The sequence below is a fragment of the Physeter macrocephalus genome, chromosome 19 (assembly GCF_002837175.3).
Source record: "Physeter macrocephalus isolate SW-GA chromosome 19, ASM283717v5, whole genome shotgun sequence".
Classification (NCBI taxonomy): Eukaryota; Metazoa; Chordata; class Mammalia; order Artiodactyla; family Physeteridae; genus Physeter; species Physeter macrocephalus.
In genome coordinates, this window is record NC_041232.1 from 40,765,677 (window position 1) to 40,788,947 (window position 23,271).

General features: G+C 39.9%; 1 protein-coding gene across 1 annotated transcript in view; it reads right to left on the reverse strand.

Moving 5' to 3' along the window:
- CHST9 (carbohydrate sulfotransferase 9) overlaps nt 1-15,370 on the reverse strand; it is a 201,066-nt gene extending 185,696 nt beyond the window's left edge. The window contains exon 1 of the mRNA XM_024120989.1: nt 15,250-15,370. Coding sequence (XP_023976757.1) covers nt 15,250-15,370 — 121 coding nt within the window. The remainder of the gene's footprint in view (nt 1-15,249) is intronic.
- Between the last annotated feature and the right edge of the window lie 7,901 nt (nt 15,371-23,271).

Sequence of the window (23,271 nt, forward strand, 5' to 3'; positions counted from 1 at the left end):
ATCTTTATTTGGTCATAATACAAAAGAAATAGACATGAACCCAATACAACTCCAGTGTGACTACTCAAAGGAAAAAATGCTGGAAGAAGTGAGTTGTAAGCAAATAAAAATATCAGCATTTTAGAGCTGAAAACGACTATCACTTCCTTGTGTTTTAGGTCAGGAGACATATTTGGGTGGGCTGAGGGCCTCAGTCAAGGCCACACAGCTACTCGGGGGGAGTTCTCTCGGTGCTAATCAGTGGTTATTTCCTTCCCTAAAATATACATCTATTAGGAAATAACACACAGATCAGAGAGTGTTCTTCCACTAGACATATTTCTCAGGATCTCTAACGCAATTCTGCCAGGTACTGAGTATGTCTATTTCACCTACGCATCCTAGAATTCGGGAAATGACCACAGGATGGGTTTGGGGATGAGCCATGCGCTGTGAGATGGATCTGAGCTAAAAATCCCAAAGATCACCACCCCCATAAGTCCCTAGTCTGACAATGATGTTTTGGGTCTCCTGAAATTAGTGTCAATTCAGGGCCAGTGTCCAGTAATTCCCGAAAAGACTGATCATTTCCTTTTCCCTAATGCACAGTCACCTGGTAAAAGGCCATAGTATTCAGTGGCACCTTAATGAATCTTTTGGAATTATGTGGTTTTTTTCAATAGAAATTTACATTTGTAAAAAAAGATAGTCCTTCAGGCCATAAAGATAGAGTATCATGTCCTCGGTTTAGTTAAATCCTACAGAATCAGAACGAAAAGAGGTGAGAAGTCTGGGGAGGGCAACGAGGTAATGGGGAGAAATGTCAAAAACAAGGGAAGATTTACTCATTTCTCCAGGACACCCTATTAGTTCTCAGAATTTCTGGGGAGCAGCTTGCTCCAAAGCAGACGTAAATATTGTGGCAAGAGAAGAGGCCATTTTTATGCACTGACATCAAGCATGTGGTCTGCTGGGATCTGACAAGATAGCTAAAGCCTTGCAACAAGGCTATTCTTTGTAAATCATCACCACCAGCCCCAGGAAACCTTCGCTCTGTGCATTTCACGCTGGACCAGGAAGCTGAAATCTTATCCTGTCATGTTTGCACAAACCCCCTCCCTCAGTAACCCTCCCTCCTCCCTGCAGTCCTTGGCCTTCAATGACTTTCATGAATATTCGGAGAATACAGACACAGACGGATGCCCTTATGAAGTTATATGAACCTTACAAGGGAGCCTTCTGGAAGGAACAGCAACACAATTGTTTGAAGTTGATATAATGATTCACGTAGTAGTGCTATTCACTGGACACACCAAAAATGTAACAACCCAAAGCCCAAAGTCAAAACTGAATAAATGAATATTTAAGAATTCCAGATGCTAAAACTACACCTGAGATCTCATTTTCTTCTTAATCAGAAATTGCTTCGGGGAAGAAGGCTCTTTGCCTTCTGGAATCCAACATCAGCCAAGTTATCTTGGCATCTTGGCAGAAATCGAGGATAACGTCTGACTCTTGCCAATTGTAAACAGAGAGCATGGAATTTAAATGTAGGAGATACAGAGGAAGAAAAGCTGCCTACCTGTTCCTGTGAAATAAACAAGACTTATGCTATTTAAATTTCACTGGGTATTGCCTTAGTAGAATTTGAATTTGTTCAGAGTTTTTCAAACGGACACCTGCCATTACAAGCTCAATCTAGTTGATGTAAAAAATATTTCAGAAGAATGAGAAACAGAATTAAAACCTATTAATTTTTTTCCATTACTACCAGTTTTCCATTTAAGGGCATTTTGTGATTTTTCCCATCTATTCTAGATTGCTCATAACTCTTCACAGCACTACCAAAAAGAGAGCATCTCGCTTTTTGGATATGGAATTTCAGGTTGCAGTTATGTCTTTTTCCCTAGCTTTGGGTTATCAGACATACCTTTGATTCAAAGGAGACTGGGAGTCTCTACCTAATTTTCTTCCAGTGGTTCAGTGAATGGACTTCTGATTTCTGCTGATTATTAAATTGCTTCTGGGAATGGATCTAAAATGCAGGCACTGACCCTTAATGTCAATCATAAAATTCTGAGTCCAAATTTCGCCGGCAATTCCATTGTTTATAGTGTATTTCTGGCAACATGATCATAAGCAGCCTGACTGCTTTATGGATTTATCTCTCTCCTGAGCAAACTTAAAAGAAGGCTTAGTAAAACCTCCATTGGTTTATTGAGTGTGTGAGAGCTGGCTGCCCCTCTTCTTTTCTCCTTCTACTAGATATCCTTTGGCTTTATGCATCTGAAGAGAATTTTAAAACTGAATTTTGAAAGTTTAAAAGTAGAGTTTCTTAATATTAATAAATATACCTTTCTTAGCTAATTATTTTGTGATGGGTCATGTAGAAACCATGGAGACTATCTTATGATAAAAATCATTCATATCTTAAAGCAGTATTTCATATTACAAGAAATGCAAAATTGTGTGAGCCTAGTTTATATGAGCTAATAATTCATAATAAATTGGTTATAAAAGTAATTTGAGGGGCTTCCCTGTTGGCGCAGTGGTTGCGCGTCCGCCTGCCGATGCGGGGGAACCGGGTTCGCGCCCCGGTCTGGGAGGATCCCACATGCCGTGGAGCGGCTGGGCCCGTGAGCCATGGCCGCTGAGCCTGCGCGTCCGGAGCCTGTGCTCCGCAACGGGAGAGGCCACAGCAGAGGGAGGCCCGCATACCACAAAAAAAAAAAAAAAAAAAAAGTAATTTGAAAGCTGTTCCTAGGACCATGAAATAGATAAATATTCATGTCTAATTGCTTTTCATTTGCAAACAACTATTAATTTTACTTTACCCATACAGCACATGGTAAGCATTCTGGAATTCTACATTATCACTGTGATGTTTTTATTAAGAGTATGTTAAGGCATTTCCGCAAGTACTGTGTTCAGTGCTTGGCCACAGCATGGAAAGCTGGACATTTCACCTCTGTTATTGTTTCTACTCTGATTAGATCTGAACCATTTTTTATGTCAATTTCTGGCCTTCTCACTTTTAAAAAAATTAATGAGGAAAATTCTCTCTCCATCAAGAATCTTTACTAAATATGTAGCCAGCTGCCACCCACATAACAGTTAAATGTCATCTGCAAAGAAGAAAATGGCATCTGGGCAGGATGTATTTTGTTTTTTCTCTGAGATGGGTGCAAACAAATGGGAAACTTCCCAAGATGATGGCTGTCAATGTCACTTGTGTCAACTCTGCCCCTGCATTCTTCTTTATTGGCTTTTAAAAATCACACTAACACTGGACAATAATTTTGCACTGAGGGTCACACACATATGGACCACCCAAGTGAGTTTATTTATTTATTTATTTATTTTGATGTGGACCATTTTTAAAGTCTTTATTGAATTTGTTACAATATTGCTTCTGTTTTATGTTTTGGTTTTTTGGCCGCAAGGCATGTGGGATCTTAGTTCCCCAACCAGGGATCAAACCCACACCCCCTGCATTGGAAGGTGGAGTCTTAACCACTGGACCACCAGGGAAGTCCCTCCCAGGTGAGTTTAAAATGTTCTGGAAAACAAAGAAATTTCAGAAGGGTAAGATTGAGAAAATAAGAAAAGTAAGAGTTCTAAGTAAAAGGATAGAAATTTAATAACTAACCTATAAAGTAAATTTTTTTATCATGGAGAAAAACCAAAAAATTATAATACACTAAAATTTAACTAGATTATCACGAAAATACTGCATGATAAAAAAGAAGTTTTACAAAAGTATGTCTCCATGATAGAGAACACTGTTCTTTCCATGCAGTCAGATGATGGATTCTCTCAGAGAGAGAAAACATCATTTTCATGGTTATGCAAGTTGGGAGGCTGACATATATGTACCTAAGCAAGCAGGCATATACCTGTATTTTTTCCAAAGATTTCTAACTCAGTATTTGCAAAAAATATGGCAAAATCCTACCTGTCATGGCCAAGGGAAGCATGTGCCAGGTGCAGGGGACATGACCGTGAAATGGCCTGCTTGGTGCCACCCTCACAAATCTGGTGACCTGGTGGGTTGAAGGTGATGGGTGTGATTTTAACAAACACTCCAAATTCACCATCATCAGTGCTTTCATAGGGAGTACAGGGAGCACATGATGGGGTGGGGAGGCAACACAGGAAATGCTTCTAGAGGCACCTGCAGAGGCCTGGGGTTGAGAGGCCCGATGACTGGTTCAAGGAACCAGGCGAAATTTAGCACAGCTGAGGGGTAAGTGCAACATGACCAGTGCGGACAGAAATGAGCCTGGAGAGTTAAGTAGAGGTCTTATAATGAAGGGACTTGACAGTCAAATTATGGAGTTTAGGTTTGTCCCAAGAGCCACTGGAGGCCAAGAAGAGATTTATGCAGGAGGGAAAAGGAAAATGGAGGCATCACAGATGGCAACAAGGTCTTTAGGTGGGGCCACTGCCTCAACAGCGAAACGGGACAGACTTCGGAGAAAAACGATGAGGTTAGCTTTGTACTTCCTGAATTGAAGGGATCTGTGGGGCATTCAAGTACAGATGCCCTGGAAGCAGATGGTGTGAGGGATCAGGGCTCTACAGATGGCATTACACTGGGAGAGCATGAAGATGAGAAGAAAAGAAACCCAAGGGTAGAACTCGGAAGGACACCAACATCTAAGGGATGGAAAAAGAAACACAGTAGTCTGAAGAAGGAACTGGGAATACAGCCAGAGAAGGGTAGGAAAAGTGGAAGAGTCTGTCGTCAGGGACACCGAGGGAAGGTGGCATTGAAGGGTCACTAGTATCTAAAACTGCACCGATCTAAGATGGGGGCTGGGAAGGACGTGCTAGATTTGAGGGCAGGCAGGATGCTGGGGGGAACAGGACTAGTGGTTGATGGGGGCAGACTGCACGATGTAAGGGCAGGGTGAGTAGAGAATAATAAAGTGGAGACAGTGATTACACAAAAGTCTTTTAAGAAGAGCAAGGGGAGGAAAGCGATAAATTGGGGGAGGAGGAAAAATGTGGTTGAAAGACCTGGATATGTGAGTTAGATTAATTTTAGATCAGTGAGGTCTGTGGGGATCATGTATAGATACATGTATAGATCATGCATAGATACAGATACAAGGAAGTGATAGAGAAAAGATGAAAATATAGGAGAAGAGAAGAAATAGAAGGTGGGCAAGATCACTGAGGAAGTAGACCCTTCGGGAGACAGAACATGAGTGGGAGGAGAGGGGGAGGTGGAAGTAGCTGAGAGGAGAGCCGGAGACGGGGTGGAAGTTGATCAGTCTGTATGTTGTTAGAAGGAAGTTCCGAGAGTTTTCTCTGATGTCCATCTCTTTTCTGTGAAGTAGGAGGAGAGGGGATCTGCAGAGAGACACGGGGGGAGCACATGTGCCCGGAGTGCTGAGGAGAAAGTAACATGTCAGAAACTGCTTCTCTGGAAAACAGGAGAGAAACAGCTCACTAGGGAACACGGGATTGCCAGGCAACGTGAAGAGCCATCAGTTTATCCTCTACCAATCTGTCTCCTGGAATTTTCTATCACAGTCTTCAGTTGCCAGATATAAAAACAGACAGCCAGGCTGATCTTGAAGGGATGACATCATAAAGTGTAATATTTTGTTAAACAGTTAGATTATGAGGCTTCATGACTTGAACAAAACATCCCCACAAGAATATTCCAAATTGGTTAAACAACCCCAAGAAGAGGGGCTTCCCTGGTGGCGCAGTGGTTGCGCATCCGCCTGCCGATGCAGGGGAACCGGGTTCGCGCCCCGGTCTGGGAGGATCCCACATGCCGTGGAGCGGCTGGGCCCGTGAGCCATGGCCGCTGAGCCTGCGCGTCCGGAGCCTGTGCTCCGCAACGGGAGAGGCCACAACAGAAGGAGGCCCGCGTACCGAAAAAAAAAAAAAAAAAAAAAAAAAAAAAACAACCCCAAGAAGAGTACAGTTTTTTCCCAACACCTTGAGCCTAGGAAAGCGGGGGAGACTGGCCCGTGCCTATAGTCACTCTAACTATTGTGAAGTTACAGCTCCGTTAATATGATAATCATTAATTAAACCATTTCTGGGTTATACATATATACCAATGTGACTGTGTAACAAAAGTTAGACAACAGTTGTTTAATTCTTCACAAGAGGCCCAATGGAATATCTAGAGCTACCAAACTCACAAACACACCTAGAAGGTTGTGACCACACTGAAGATTGGCTGATACATTGTGAGCCCTGCAGAAACGATGAACTGCTCTCTGTCTCTGGAATCTCTTTCCCATTTCTTCCCATCGAACTCTTTACTGGGGGTTCTCCTGTGTTCCAGGCAAGGTGGTCCTGACCCTCAGTGGGCTGTCAGCTGGGGAGACAGGCATGAAAGCCAACATTTACAACCCAGGCTGAGACACGCCACGGGAGATGGAGATAAAAGCTTGAGAATAGTAAGGGGGGACTAGTGGTGAATTCTGTCTGTTGGATTAGCACAAAAACATTTACTTTCAATCCTCTACATAAAACTCAGTATAACTTTTGGCAATCTGTGACTCAGGGAAACATAACAGAGAGAACACTTAGTGAAAAATAAGGTTCTTCTTTTATTTGAAAACAATCCATGTTTTCTTCTCATATTTTACTCCTGTTTAATCTGTAATGACCTGGAGACCATGAAATTTCCCACCAACCCTCTTAGTTGCTTGATTTCTTCTTGAAAGGTATGTTCCCAAAGACATTGGTTCTGTACTGTTGAACTTTCTTTTGAAGTCTGGGGCTGTTACAACAGTAAGTTCTCCTTTGTGCAGATTTTTCAATTGGAGAACAGAAACTATATCCTTGCTCCTGGTGATGCATCTGGTTGCTAGATTTCTAGACCAGGTTTGAGAATGGCTATGTTCAAACCGCTTTAGGAAACAAACCAAAAAAGCAAAGTGTCTTGAATCCTCTTGTACCTCAAGGGGCAGGAGAAGAGTATTGCGGGGGAAATAGGCAGTTATCAGGAATCATGTTTTAGTGCCAGTTTTGTTACTTCCTGGCTATGCAAATTTAAGCCTTTTGGTTGCTTCTCTGTGAAAGAAGGAGGCTGGGACTTAATGATGCTTTGGTATTTGAAGTTTATTTTTATGAGGAAAGTCAGAGAGTTTGGACTAGGTGGTATTACATTCTGAACCCACACTCCCTAACAGGAGCTATAACTTTCCTGTCACCGTGAATTATTTAGTGAGTGAGATCTTTGCACTCATACTACACTAATGACCGGTAGTTATTTTAATTGATTCTCAATGAACGGTTAACCACTCCGATGGCATACCAATAAAGCAGGCAGCACTGTGAGTGCCGATTCTGTGCCTTATATTTGTATCCTTCCATTCATAATTCTGAATGGAAACCTGTGTGTCCAAATAAATATTGCTGTATCCATTTTATAAGGATTATCATTAAACATTTGTAGTGTTTTAAGAAGTCCTAATTTTGATTTGTGAAAGCAGAAGAGAAGATATAATACAAAAGCATAGAATCTTGAAGAATGATGTTATTTTGGAAAACATGAAATTTGACCTTATAGGAATTCTCAAATATGTGAACAATGGTATTATACAGGAATGTTCTCAACAGGATTGTGAATGATAGCAAAAAATTAGAAGCAACTTTAATGTACATCATTTGAAGAATGGACAAATGAATTGCAGCAGATTCACATAATGAAATATTACACGGCACTTAGGTGAATGAAATCAAGCTATATATAGCAATATAAATAAATCTCAAAAACCTAATGTTAAGTGAAAAAGTAAGTTTGCAAAAGGGTACATACAGATAGACACCTTTTATGTAAGGCTAAAAATATGAAAAAGGAATATACATAAGTGTTAAAAAATTATAGAGACATGCACAGGAACGTGGTGATAAAGATCAAATTTAGGATGGTGTTTACCTGAGGAGAACAAGGAAGAAGGTATGGAGGTTGATCAGAGGAGAAAAGATACCAGAATCTGGAGAGATTAATCAACTTGCTCAAGGACACAAAACAGGCTAGAAACTAGAGCCCAGCGCTTTCCACTACAGAATACCACCTCCAAAAGGGAGCGCTTCTGAGCCCAAGTTTATTTGTTAATACCTCTTTCAGACAAAAAATGATAGCCACAGGGAACTTAACATTATAAGGGACCTTAAAAAGACATCCTATACAACTCCTCTCTCAATTTTTGACTTTTCCTAACAACATGTCTGCTAAAGGATGATCCAGGCTTTATTAAAAACAAAACACAGCAAAAGGAAAAAATAAGCCTCTCCAGGTAACACATCCCTAACCTCAAGGAAGACATTTCAGGATATTCCTGGAGAAAATGCCCTGCAAACCAAACACTGTAACCTCTGGAAACTCCAGCATTGAGCACCAGCCTCACGTGCCTTCTTTAGCTTAGTTGAGTCTAGCTTTTCGTGTGGATTGACTCATTCAGCAAAGATCTAGTGAGTGTCTACTGCTTGCCAGGCACCGTGGTAGGGGCACAGCACCCTGTGGTCCACGGTGTAAGATAAATCAACAATAGTGAAGGAGGATTGGTCTGTGCCCTTTGCCCCTTACCCTACTCTAAGAGATGAATAAAGCTAATGGGGCTGTTTATGAGGCCCCTCTAAGCTCCAGTAACCCCACTTTGAGAAAAATGGCTGCTTACCGAGGGTGGGAAGGAAGGTATGAGAGCTGGTGTGGATTTATTAGGACTCTTTGGGCTGCAGGTGACAGGAGCCCAAGTTGAGCCTGTAGCAGTTCAGAATATGTCACCCCCAAATATGTCACTTTGGCATGTTGATTATTTTGAATTAAAGGTACTTGAGAAACAGCTGGTACAAGAAGGACCCTCTGACCCTCCTTTGTCCCCCTGAAGCAGGAAATAAATCTCCCCTGTGAAAGGTCCCTTCCTCGTCCCAGGAGGGCAGAAGGCATCCTTATCACCAGAGACAGGGAATTCAGTGCAGAGAAGGCTGTATAAACAAACATTGTTACTTCTTTACCAGTCTACTACCCCAACCCCAAAGACTTCTGTCATGTCAATTCTTCATGTTCAATTCATGTCAATTCTAAATGTATTGTTACTTTGTCTAAAAGGTGTAAAAGCTTCCTGCCTTGGCCACTTCTTTTAGAGTCTCATATTTTTATGGGGCTCCAATATGTATGAAATTACCTTCGTTTTTCTCCTATTAATCCATCTCATGTCAATTTATTAGACCAGCCAAAGAAACAAGAAAGGCAGAGGGGAAATTCTTCCACCCCTACAAGCCACCTGAAATATCCCAGGCAGGAACAGTCCTGAATCTGGGGAGAAGCTGATACAGGAACCCTAACACTCTCTGAGGCTCTCCCCTCAGCTCAGCTCCTCTCCTCCCAACTGCCCTTCTGTACTCTCTCCAGCCTGGCCCACGTGGTAGGAAACAGCCACTTGAGCTTCTGAGTTTTGCACCTTATCATCCAGGCACTCAGGAACATTCTCCCAAAATGTCAAGAAAGGGAATCATCAGCCAAGCTTGAATCAGCCACCCATTCCCTAGACTAGTAATTCATGGTGACCAGTGATGTGCGGTGTCCTACGGATGATGGGCCTAGCGTTGGCCAGGTGCCAACGGACCAAACGAAGGCTCCCATTGTCAAGTGGCAGTTTCTGCTACACTCTGTAGATGGTGTGGGAGAGGAGGAACAAAAGAAACAGAGGCAGGGGTGGCACCCAGAAGAAGGGTGAGTGCTGGGCTGAAGCAACAGCACTATTGTTTACCTGTACTCAAAACATATTTGGAGGGCTTCCCTGGTGGCGCAGCGGTTGCGCGTCCGCCTGCCGGTGCAGGGGAACCGGGTTCGCACCCCGGTCTGGGAGGATCCCACCTGCCGCGGAGCGGCTGGGCCCGTGAGCCATGGCCACTGAGCCTGCGCGTCCGGAGCCTGTGCTCCGCAACGGGAGAGGCCACAACAGTGAGAGGCCCGCATACCACAAAAAAAAAAAAAAAAAAAAAAAAAAATTTGGGATTTCATTTGCCATGAAAATGATGAGGGCAGGCCATGGAGGAAGGATGAGCCTCATGCAGTGCCGGCCAGGATCCAATGAGGACGATGAAAAGCAGAAGTTAAGGAGGCGAATTCATGGAAATTCGCCTCCTTAACTTAATACAGCCACCTCCTTAGAAAGCACCATAATACATGGTGCTTTCTAAGGAGGTGGCTGTACAGCTGAGTGGATGCCTTGGGAAGTAGTGGATTCTTTGTCCCCATAAATACTCAAACACAGTCTATGTAATCATTTGGCTGGACGCTGGAAAACCTACGGAGGCATTCTTTATCCACCTGTCTGACAATACTGTTGAGCACCTACCAAATACATGTTCCACGCTGTGGAACGAGGACACTGCAATAAGTGAAACAGACAAGATCTCTGTCCTCGTGGAGGTTGCAAAACAGTTAACGGATACAGACAATTAATAAGTAAATCAACAGATAATTAAACAAGGCAATTGCCAATTATGACCATTTCTCCGACAGAAATAAATAAGATGGTGGGAGAGGCTGACGGATGGATCGTGGGGTGATCAAAGTAGGTGACATTTGAGCTAAGCCCTGACAGGTGACAGCTGGAAGAGCATCCCAGCTTCTGAGACTGTGAGAGCGCTGAGTTAACCCAGGGCTTAGTTTGGTAGAAAAATCGAGATAAAGCTGGGAACACTGGCAAGGGAATGAAGGTGAGGCTCTGGAGCAGGAGGTGGCTCCGCCCACAGCTTTGTGGGCCCAGGGAGAAGATTTTGCTAAAGGGAATGAGCTATCACGGAAAAGTTTTAAACAGGGGAGTGATGTCATTGGATTTATATTTTTAAAAAATAGGTGGTGGACAAGATAATCTTTAAATTTTTTTCTAAAGCTAAGATTCTGACTCTGTTATGATGGGGCTTCCCCCTGTCTTATTGCATATACAGAACAATTATGTACCACACCTTCTGGTATTTGTTCTGTTTAGCAGTAGCAGTCTACCTAGAGAAAGAGCACCAAATTGCAAATTTCAACAGGAGCTGGGGAAAAAAATGAGCCACTGTTGTGATTTATCCTGAGATGGCCCTCCTCATTACTGCATCTTCCCCAGACAGGTACCTGTTCTGCTTGGATCTGGTCCTCTGCATCTGCTGACCCTGCCCCCACCCCTACGCCGCTCCTTTTAACACTTTTATCTGGTCAGCAGTCCCATTACTGACAACTGATTGGGCTCTTTCTCCTGGTCTTAACTCATTACTTTACCTCATAAAGAAGGGCCTGTCTCCTTCCTGTCACAATGGACTGTCCTTCTGTACCAAAGCCTTGGCCTGGACTCAAGACCATTTTCTCCCTTACAATCCATGAGACTATAGTCTCCTTGAGAACAGGGGTTATATCTGGTTCTCTATTGGCACCTCCGATTGTTAGGTCTTCAATAAATGCTGTTGAATGAATGAGTACTCTGACCCTGGGCAGCCCGTACAGACCTGAGATTGTCCTGGGCCCGAACTCTCCTCTCTGCCACTCAATCCCATCTCTCCCTGTCCAGTGTCTACATTGTGAAACACGATGGCCCTGTGCCAGTTAGGGTCTCCCAACTATTTTAACCAGAGCTGGAACTGAGCCTTCTTTTTTTCTTTTTTCCTCTTAATCAGTCAAGGCACAAGCTTGGGGTTGTTTTCCTGAATTGTGGCTGAGTCTTAACTGGGATAACTCAGAAAAAGCAAGTCTGCAGATGCTCTGCATCATTTCCAGGATCATAATAACAGCTCACGTTTATTGGGCACTACTGCTTGCCAGGCACCATGCTAAGTGCTTTGCAGGCATTGTCTCCTTTGATCCTCACTGCAACCCTATATGGAAAACATTATTATCCCCATTTTACAGATGAGAAAATCGAGGCTTAGAGAGGCTAAGTGATTTGTCCAGAGTTAACAAGGAGATCTGAGACTTTCAAGTTTCCTCTGAATGTAAAACTTGCACTCCTAACAACTAGGGAAAGAAATGTACAATATAAAGTTCATAATAATACAACCACATACTGAAAATTAGCAGAGAAAGGCATAATTTAATTGATGATGGTATTGAAATGGATGCTCATATGGAACTGTTGTATAATTGGATAGAATTTCATTTCTCTGTGACACATTTTTCCTCTTTGCCTCCAAAAAGATCTTGTCTATCCATAATCTTTTACTAGCACATTGGAGCATACTTAAGACTTTTTTTTTGTAATCCTAAAGCATTTTATTTTAATAAGAAGAAGCCCAGGAAAACTAGGGAGGTATAGAAAACAGTCTGTATCTTACTAAATTTTAAAAGCCTCAAAAGAAAAAAGGTATGAAAAGAACCTAAGAGTTCTTACATACAACCGAAATGTATATGAGATTAAACCATCCAAAGCTTTAAAATCTGCTGTACTTACAGAGGATCTCTGGAACCAAAACATCTTCCAAAGTTCTGTGAGTGACAGTTTTAAAGTGTCCAAAACTCAGATTTTCCAATTTTTAACTTAACATCAAAGCATACATTCAGATATTTTCTGATTTAAAGAGACCGCCTTTAAAAATGCCTGATGTTATGTGAAACACATATAAAATACATAGGGACCTGTCTACCTAGAAAACTACAGGATTACAACCTAGGACACTAGCCTAGTATAAGGCAAAACTCCAGATGAAGTCTTATGGAAGAATAATAAAATGTTTCTTCAGTAAAATAGTTATCTAAAGGAATCCTGGTTCTAATGTTTATACTCACTGTCATGAGTAGATTGTGAAATATTACATAATTCATTTAGGATATATTGAGAATCAGAGAAAGTACTTCTAGCAAATCACAAAAATTAAGAGAATAAATGGTAAATGTTTTACCAGCCCATATTCACTGAGGAAAATAATTTCCCAACTTGGAAAACTTATGAACTCAATTAAGAAAAATAAAAATTAGAAAAAAAAGAATCCAACTTGCAGAAGAGATTATACATTTATGAACTTGTAAGCATAGCTTAGGTTTACCAAGTCAGTGATTTTAAAACGTCTGTACTGATGCTACGGCATGTATCATATATGTTTATCTGATCTGCTTTTTTTGGTTAGGAGGCTCTTTCAGGGCTCATGAGGCATAGGAGAACCTGGGCATGGATCACACTTTGAAAATGTTTAGCTTTGTATCTTTTGGCAAGTCACTTAAAGTTTCAGTTTAATCAGTTGCTTCATGTGTGCTCTAGGGGGTAATAATATTCACCTTTTCCCCCTCATAGAAGCAATACATAGGGTAGAGGCATGGACTTCAGAGAGATACAACCTGGGTTTGAATCCTAGCTTTCCCTCCGTACCTCAGCCCACTCATGTGGGGCCTTGGCTAACTTCCTCATCCACCTGAGCCTTAGTTTCCTCATCTACAAACTTAGAATAGCACATCCAGTGAGATGTCTACAGGGTAAGAGAAAATACATGTAAACATTTGGCACTTAGTAAGCTTTCCATCAATTGTAGCTACTGATGTTTGTGGACACATTTTGTAAATTGCATTGTATATGTCAGGTTATCATATGACTTGGCTGTTCCCTCAGAAGTCATGTAGTATCTTACTGGCAGACTAAATCACAACATTTCTCCATTAGTCTGTATATAGGAATATATTTTCTTTTACGTATTGGAGATTTGTTGTGAGACTTTTCTTGGGAAATCTATTATGAGACTATGATGTTAACAAACCTCCCAATAATGAGATCTCTTTGATTCTTCCTTCTTTGCCGCGTTCCAGTCTATAGTCTACAGTTTTGCATCTATTCACTCATTCAACAAACACCTACTGAAGGCTTACTATGTGACAAGAGCTATGCTAGGAATTATATTGCAAAAGGAATCAGCCTATTTATTGTATCACAGATGGTTTCATTCAATATTATCAGTTAGTATGATAAAATATTGCAGTAATATAGAAAACAGAAAATATTATAGTTTCTATAAACTGTAATGGGAATTAAGAATAAGTTTGGACAATATGTTACATATTCTCTAGAAAATAATTATATGCAAATTCTTTTCACAAGAGTTACCATATAAATTAAATAATTCCAAAGTGTCTATGAGGCTAAACCAAGGATAGGAATTTAAAAATGGAAAAACTTTTAAAATCATCATTATTTAAGACTTAGTATGGAATTACCTTTCAGAGTAGATTCCTTTTTTTTAAAAAAAAACATCTTTATTGGAGTATAATTGCTTCACAATGGTGTGCTAGTTTCTGCTCTATAACAAAGTGAATCAGCTCGTCCATGTCACTCTCTCACTTCATCCCAGCTTACCCTTCCCCCTCCCTCTGTCCTCAAGTCCATTCAGGATAGATTCTTAAGTGCTTTATATCTAGACTAATTTAAAAATGGGCCACAGTTGGAAACAATTAAGAAATAGTTCTATTTTTATTTTATTTTTCTTAAGAGTCATAAGCCATAGGCTATTTCTACTAATGGACAACAACCAAATTTCACAACACCTATGTGTATATATTTTTATGATGTTCTAAAACATTTCCTTGCATCATTATAAACATAATCCATTTTAACAGTAATTAAGTGCCTCCAACGTACAGCAATTACAAACTGAATGATGAGTATACAAGATAAGTAGAGTAGGCAGCAACCAGTGGACCAAAGCTGGCCTACCAAGCTGTTTTTGTAAATAACAATTTTATTGGAACACACCCTGATTCATTTGTTTACATAATTATCTTTGGCTGCTTCTGTGATCCGTTGGCAGAGTTGAATAGTTGTGATAGAGACGACATGGCCTGCAAAGCCTAAAATATTTTCTATTTTTTTCCTGAAAAGGTTTGCTAACTCTTGCTTTATATTAAAGGTATAAAAGAGTTTCTACACCAACTGGAGTATCAACACAAAAATTAAAAAGGAATTAAAAGAGAGAGTTTGCTATATATTCAGCTCTCTTTAGGCTTGTGCTCAATGCTTAGTAGACACATCAAAGGTAGGAAAAATGAGTAGACAAATTCTCTACAAGCAGTCTTCACTGAGCCAAAGGGCTAATGAGCCACTTGCCCAGGATAACAAAAATTCCAAGAGTGGTCCCAAGGGACCAAGCAAACGCTCCCCAGAAATGTATAACCATCCTTTCTCTGGGAAGCTGGAGGTTTTATTTTGTGTCTAATGCTCTGTGTTGTTGGAAATATTGTGACTTTGTATATATCTATAAACACCATAGCTCATTTAAGTGAAAATGACCATTATAATTAAAAATAGGAAAAAACAGTTGAGGTGTTACCTGTGTGTTGTTCTTCAATACAGACTTGCAAATACATGAAGAGGAGTAGCCCTGCTACTCCAAATATCAGCACTGAGAGGAAGACTTGTTTGGGGTTCATGACCATTTCAGATGGCTGCATCTCTCATTTCTGAACACCACATAGTTTGGTTTTCCACAGAGTTTCGATCCTTTCTTTTCCTCTTAAGTGCTCGTTCCGTGAAGTAACCTAGAATTTTTGAAAAATCCACATTGTACCTTGCTGATAACATTTCTTCCCAAATATGGTACAAATATACAGTATATCAACAATACTGAGGATTTACATGAACTTTAACACTCTGAAGACAGAAGAGACTGTAGTTGATGGCCCTAGAATGGCAATTTTCTATTGTTAACCGTTATCTTATCTAAGGAATGTGCTATCCTACAGTTAATAAGTAACAGCCTAACATTTAATTAGGGGAAGCATCCCAGACTTCAGCTCTCCTATGTGGTAAAGTCAGGTTCAAGTTATCTTAGAACGGTTTTGAGGGGAAAGAAGACTCTCAGAATAGACTGTTGAGGAAGGGATTTTGAAAAACATGTTTGTAGATAAAGGGGGAAAACGCCACTTCATGCCTTAAAAATATATAAAAATTGAAAAATGAAGCATTCAGTCTCTCATTTCCCTCTCCTTGAAAAGTAGTAGGTTTCTGCAACTTAAAGAGTACACTTAAATTCCCTCAAAGGCATAAAAGGATAAATAATTGAAAAGGTCAGAGTTCAAGGGCCTCTCCCACAATAACATGGGAGTAGAGAAATCTACCTTGGATTACAGAAATCTACCTTAGTAATAAAAGGTTACTTTACTTAAAGAAATATTGAAATGACATTGTTTTAGAATGATCTCATTTAGTGGAATCCTAACCTTACTTTTTTTTTAAGCTCCATCCACTTTTGAGAATTTGATGAAAATATAAACCCTCTCCTTAGAAAAATATAAACACACACAAAATCTAGCATCAAAAATCAGTACGTTTATGGACACTTACTGCAACCCAAGTTAAGAAACCCTGCTCCCTATGAACAGCCGTGCAAATATGCAGTAGCTTGCATGGTGAGCTCACATAGTTAGCAGCCCAGCTAATGAGGCCAAGGTCATGGCTTTGTGTCTAAGGCTGGTCAAAGACCTTAGCTCTGTTCCTTGGCCACGGACCACACCCCCCCTTGGGATGAGCTGAATAAATGCTTTCTCACTGCGAGAACATTACATACACTGCTGTATCTAAAAATTTTCTCTCCTTTCTCTTCAGAGATGCCTCAAAAACTTCTGAAAGAATATGGATTTAGCCTTTTTAAGAGGTGTTTGGTGAGGTGCCAGGTAAAAGTTTAAAAATGCTGTGGGAGATTGCTAGGCTGGTGAAAGGATAATGTTTAGCTATACTTGGCAAAATCAATGTTCCCGCAGATGTCAGGCTTCAAAGGTAACCTATGGGGTCAGAATTAGATGTGGATGTGGCAGAATGGTCTCGTGATTAGAAAAAAGAAATCCACCAAATGGGTAAAAGTGTTAATGCAAAACAACAATGAGAAGACCTATTATAAATACATTTTTTTCCTTCATATTTTAATTATACACGGAAGGTCCCAGAGTAAGAGCAGTGATTGTCAGCACTACCTGAGGAGCTTTCTCGAATCCACTTCTCTGAGTCCCTTGATGAAGAGACAACGGTTAATGTTTTCACAAGTGCTTTTGAGGATTTCAAGCACTTTCTTGATTTGGGTAGTAGAGGAAGTTTTTAAGTAAGTAGAAGAACTGAGAGTATTATCATACTGCTTACTGGGTGGGTGATACTCTGCTCTTATATTGATTCAAAACTGAAATATTACGGGCTTTCCAAACATATGCAACAAAGAACAGTTCCCAAGGGAGATTTGCAATTTGAGGTGTTCCAAGATTGAATCCCTCAAGGAAAACTCCGAAGGGAAGCCAGCTTTCTCTTTTGTTGATGCTGCAGTTAAACAATGAACAGACACAATTCCTGAGTCCACAAGAAGATTCAGATAGGAGAAAACCAGTTAAACAAAATCTACTACTAACAAAGAAATAGTTGTTTACAAGAAAAAAGAGACTTTTACAATCTGTCTACATAATTAAAACTTAACCCAGATGAAAGAGGATAGAAGAAAACTCGTAAATCAGAACAGAGCCGAAGACCTGTGGGAATGGTGGGTGTGAAAGCCAAAAGAAGTACTCCTTGGGGGTTTCCAGAGGAAAATTATTACCTACAATGCTGGACAAAGATTAAGAATATGCCCTTCCTTTCTTTAGGAGATGTTGCTATACTCTGACATATCCTCCTGGGTAAGAAGTCGGTAGAAAACCCGTAATTGTTATTATGGCAGATGTGAGTAGAACTGAGAGATTAAAGCCACAAGGCAGAAAGGCAATCTGGTGTAAAACGGAGAGATACGTTTGATTTTCTCCCATCTCAGTCCATTAACCCAACGTTGGCATTCGGAAATGGCTCTCATTAAACAGAGGTGAGGCACCAGGCGCAGCAGTATTGCTTTAAGCAAACCTGAAGGTCAGCTGTGATGGGAAAACACACCTATTTGGAGATCATACATCTACCTCCATGCCTGCAGAAAAAGTGCAGACTACTGGAGATGGAAATTACTTGGAATAATGCTATTTTATGTACCAGCATTATACAACATTTCCACGGTCAAAGGCTTCCTGTATTTTGTACAATCCTTCCTCTGACCGCTCATACGCACAGTACCTTGTACCTAACAGGTACCCAACAATGGGTTGCACTGAATTGAATTTGGAGCTCCAATAACAAAATACAGGTAATTAATTTTCTAGTTGTATTTGTAAATCCTTAGTCCTAAATTTTGAATGGAGAAATATAGACTATTAAAATTCTGAAAGGGTCTATATGACTTTTTCAAAAAGTACATATTTATTTTTATTTGCATATCCTATGGATTTGTCCCTAATAAATATGAAAATATAAAAATAATTATTTCGCTCCACTATCTCTTTTCCAACACTTTAAAAATTATTCTTTCAAATAACCATGGTTACCAACAGAAGCATTTTGGGACATCAGTCTAGCGAAAGATTACAAGATGGAGGCAAGTTATTTAAGAGGAAATTGTGAGCTGTCCAGTTTGGCAGCAGCCTACGATTTTAAGAAGGGAGGTATGGAATTTTACAAAGGCCAGCTTGGACCTCATTCTGCAGTTTGGTATTGAAAAAGCCCAGAGTCAAGGGACCACCTGTCTCTGCCCTCCGCAGGACCTCGCAGTCCTTGCCTCCAGACTCTCCCAGAGCAGCCGCCCCGTTCTCCATCGCTTTCCCAAGCACAGACCATCGGGGACAAACTCCCTCAATTACTACCTGCCCCTCGCCAAGTTCACTATCACTGGCCCTGTCCACATCCCTGTGCCTCTACCTCTGATGAACAAGAGTCCTCACTCTTGTCTCCCTCTCTTCTGTGCTGCTGTGAAACGCAGCGGCATCACCCTCCGGAGCCTGTGTCTTATCCTGAACCTCTTTACGCAGTGACTTCTCCCTCTGTAACCCCTCCAGTCATTGCCCCATTGCTGTCACTCCCAGGCAAGCTTGAAGACAGAGGGCTCTGCCCTGACTGCCTCAGGTGCCTATTTCCCAGCCTTTTCTCAACCCCCAGCTGCCCAGGAGGCTGGAGAAGATGCGATGAAGCTCCAGAGCTGTGTAGGGATGGAAAATTTAAAATACCCTGGGTTTTTGTTTCACTTTGTCTTTTTGCTAATCTATTGGGTTGGCCAAAAAGTTCATTCAGTTTTAAGTAATAATAAAAGACACATTTTTCATTTTCTTGAAGAACTTGATTGAACAACGTATTCACAAACTGAACGAACCTTTTGGCCGACCCAAAAGTTCCCTCTTCTATGAATTTCCTGTTTATAGCCCTGTCCATTTTTCTTGTTTCTTTTCTCATTGGATGGAAATTCTTCATCAGTTATAAGGGTTGCAAAAATCTTCCTGTCTGCAGCTTCTTTCCTTCCTCCCTCCCTCCCTTCCTTTGCTGGTGCTGTGATTGTTTTGTTATGCAGAAGTTTAAAAGCAATTTTTTATCATTCTTTTCCTTGTTGGTTTATCAGCTAGAGTCTTGAAAGAAAACACATGATGGATTCAGAATCATGAAGTTGTGGAGAGTCTAATAAAGGGACAATTTACCAAGATGTGTTCAGGGTTTGGGGAAACCAACAAGGGGTAGAGCAGTCCTCAAGGGCAAGGAACAGCAACCACTCCTAGAAGTGAAGACAGGAAGTAGAGCTATTATTCCTGAGCCTCGAGAGGGGGCTGGAGGTGGGGGAGGGCTGAGGGGGAGCTGTGGCCTATTGTACAAGGACACGGACAATACACTGCAGCCAGGTGTTACCGGAACCAGAAGAATAACTACCCCATCCTCAACTTCCTCCTGTCCTGAGACTTCCTGCCAGTGACCCATTTGGCAAACCAGACTGACAGCCTGAGGACCAGAGAGCTTTTTTATGTAGCACATTCCCGTGAGCTTCCTCAACCACAGCACAGGGAGGAGACAGTGGAGACGGACAACATCAAGCTCAGTTTGTGCTCTTGAGGAGTTTTCTAAGATAATATTCCTTACCTTCAAAGAACACAATTATTCTTTCATATCTCCTTCCAAAGGTTTTCAAGTTCTACTCTTCATAATTAGAATTTGAATCCACCTGGAGTGCACTTTTGTGTATGTTGTAGGCAATTCATTTCACATGATAATAACAGCTTATTATTTTACTATTGATTTTTAATGCTGATTTCGTTATATAGCAAGTTCCTATATATGTTTGTACAAAACATATGGGCCTATCTTTGAGGAATGGAAAATGAATCTGATTACTGATCTGATTTTGTTAATGGTTGTTTATTCATTTTACTTTGAGTCACCTTTAGACAATTATATTGCCTAGACAACTATCATTTCCTTTTAATGTCCAAATTTATAAGCACAGTTATTCAGAGGATTTTCTTATGATTTTAAAGATATCTTTCATAGCTGTAAATATAGCCCCCTTTTCATTCTCAACACATGTATTTGTGCCTTTTCTCTTACTTTCTTTGAACATTCTTGTTAGAGAGTTGTCTGTTTTATTTAAAAATATATTGTAATTCCTCTCTATTGTTTCTTGTTCTCTATTTCTTCTCTTATCTTCATTTCTTTCTTCATTCTACTTTTTTTCTTTAGGGATATCTGTTGTTTTTTTTCCCAAAGTTTTTGAATTGAAAATTAATTCACGTATATTATATCTATTTTATAAAACACATTTATGTAAGCCCACTAATTTCCTCCAAAACTACTTTTGTGGCATATCACATATTTTCACATTAGTATTTTCATTGTCACCCAGTTCTAAATATTTTTTCATTTAAATTATCATATATTTATGTCTCTTGTTTGTTTTTAAAATGGGTTTTCTCCTTCTTCTTTAGTTTCCCTAAAATTTTCGAATCCTCTCTGTTCCTCTTTCTGCTTTCTTCAAATCTACAAATTTTATTTCTGTTAGCTAAGCAGCACTTTAAATTTTTTTTAAAAACTACCTTCTTAACAATAAGTTTTTCTAGTAAAGTTTACAGTTTTCGCAAGAACTTTAGCATGCTTTAAATACTCATTGAACAGGGTTTCCTCACCCTGGTCATGTTTGAGATTTTCTATTTAATTTCAATCATTTAAAAGATACACTTATTATTAATTATTAAATACTTAATTAAACTTATTGGTATTTTATCAATTTCTGTGTTCAGTATTAATTAGCCTGTGTCAGACTTCCCACCCACAGAACTGTAAGACAATGCATTTGTGCTATTTAAGCCACTAAATTTGCTGTGATTGTTACAGCAGCAAAGAAAACTAATATAGTACATTACTAATACAAAGTAATTTTAAAGGAAGACAGTTTGCGAAATTACTATGAATGGGTACAATAATACTGATCTTTTCAAATAGTTTTCACATGGTTTCTCAGGCCTAGTGTTTCATGGTCTATTCCTGTAATAGCTCCATTGTTCAACGTGTTTTGTCATACAGAACACAGAAACATATTCCTTCACTAGACACTAATTTGTAGGTGCTTCCTTATGAATTTTGTTGCTTTGATTTCCTGTGTAATTTGTTTAACAGGTACCTTCTACTTTTAGCTGTTGTAATTAAACTTTAATTATAATTAAGGTTTCTAACAAGACAAGGCTTTGCCCTTATATTCTTTGTTTTAGAAGAAAAAGTTTTAAACTCACATTTTACATTCTAGTGTTCAGTGTAGAGTTTTTTGTTTTAGTGTGGTTTTTGCAACAATAGTCTGTCTTTAAAGACTGCACAAGACTAAAACCAAAGGCTCTTGCAAATATTTGTTTGTATTAAAGAGGGGAAAAATAAAAATACCCATACAGATTATTGTTGAATGTATTGTTCATCTCATTTCTCATTTTTACTTGTTCCCCACTCTAAAGATGTCAAAGTGTTAAATATGGATGATACAGAAATAGTGTTATTTTTACATTTGTTTAAGCACAGTCACAAGAATTTGTAGCATGTATTTATATGTCAGTCAGGAATCACCAGGATCACATTCAGGAAAACATAAGGTAAATACAGCATCAAATTCTATTTCATTAAAGGGTCCTATGAAGATAGAGGGAATCCTTAAAAAGTTTTTTGGAGTCCTGAAACAAGGAAATGGCAATTTGAGTGATCATTTCTAAGATGACTTGAAGGAGTTATCAGTGAGGGATTATGTCAAATAAGATACGTGATAACTACAGATTGGATAAGGGGGAGGGCGGTCAGCAAGTCAAATGAAATGACTGAGTTTTAGTACCATAGTAGTTAATAATATAACCCAAGAAGTGTTAAATAAAAGATGGCTTCCACAACCTAAGAGTCCATCAACCGATAAAGAAGATGCAGGGTGTGTGTGTGTGTGTGTGTATACATACATATATATATATATATATATATATATACACACACATACACACAATGGAATACTACTCAGCCATTTTAAAAAAATGAAATATTTTTGCAGCAACATGGACGGACTTGGAGGGTATTATGTTAAGTGAAATAAGTCAGACAGAGAAAGACAAATACTATATGATATCACTTATATGTGGAGTCTAAAAAATACAGCAAACTAGTGAATATAACAAAAAAGAAGCAAGCTCACAGATACAGAGAACAAACTAGTGGTTACCAGTGGGGAGGGGGGAGGGGCAATACAGGGGTGAGGGTGGGGGGCACAAACTATTGGGTGTAAGATAAGCTCAAGGATGTATTGTACAATACGGGAAATATAGCCAATATTTGGTAGTAACTGTAAACGTAAAGTAACCTTTAAAAATTGTATAAAAAATTAAAAAAAATTTTTTTAAAGATGGCTTCCAGTCCACAATTGGGATCAACTGTGGTATAACCAAAAGAAAAGGGCCACACTCCCCCTGGAGGCTCTAGGGGAAAATCCCTCCTTGCCTCTTCTGACTTCTAGTGGCTGCAATCTCTGCTTCCAACCTCACATAGCCTTCTCCTCTGTGTATTTTATAAGGATATTTGTCATTGGATTTGCCCCCAACCCCAATAATTCTGGATGAGCTTATCTCAAGATCCTTAACTTAATTACCTCCTTTTTCCAGATATGGTTACAGGTTCTGGGAGTTAGAATGTGTACATATCTTTTATGGGGTCACCATTCAACCCACTGAACCAGGCTTTGTCTGGCCATGGTGACTGTTTTGGAGGCCATTTAATCAGAACCAAGCTTAGCGCTCTGGATGGATGGTCATGAGATGTGATATTTTCTTTCTCAGTGACCGTGAATAAGGAAGAACATAGTTCCTGCTGTTGCTGGAAGTCTTCTGGCAGCCCTGATGGAAGCCAGCCTAAAAAACAAGGCAGCACAGAGGAAGGCACAGCTGAGACACCTGCAGAGAAATAGAGGAACAGCTCTGACTAGGCCCTGAAGGTACTCACTTTGCCTCTGAATTTGTAAATTAGG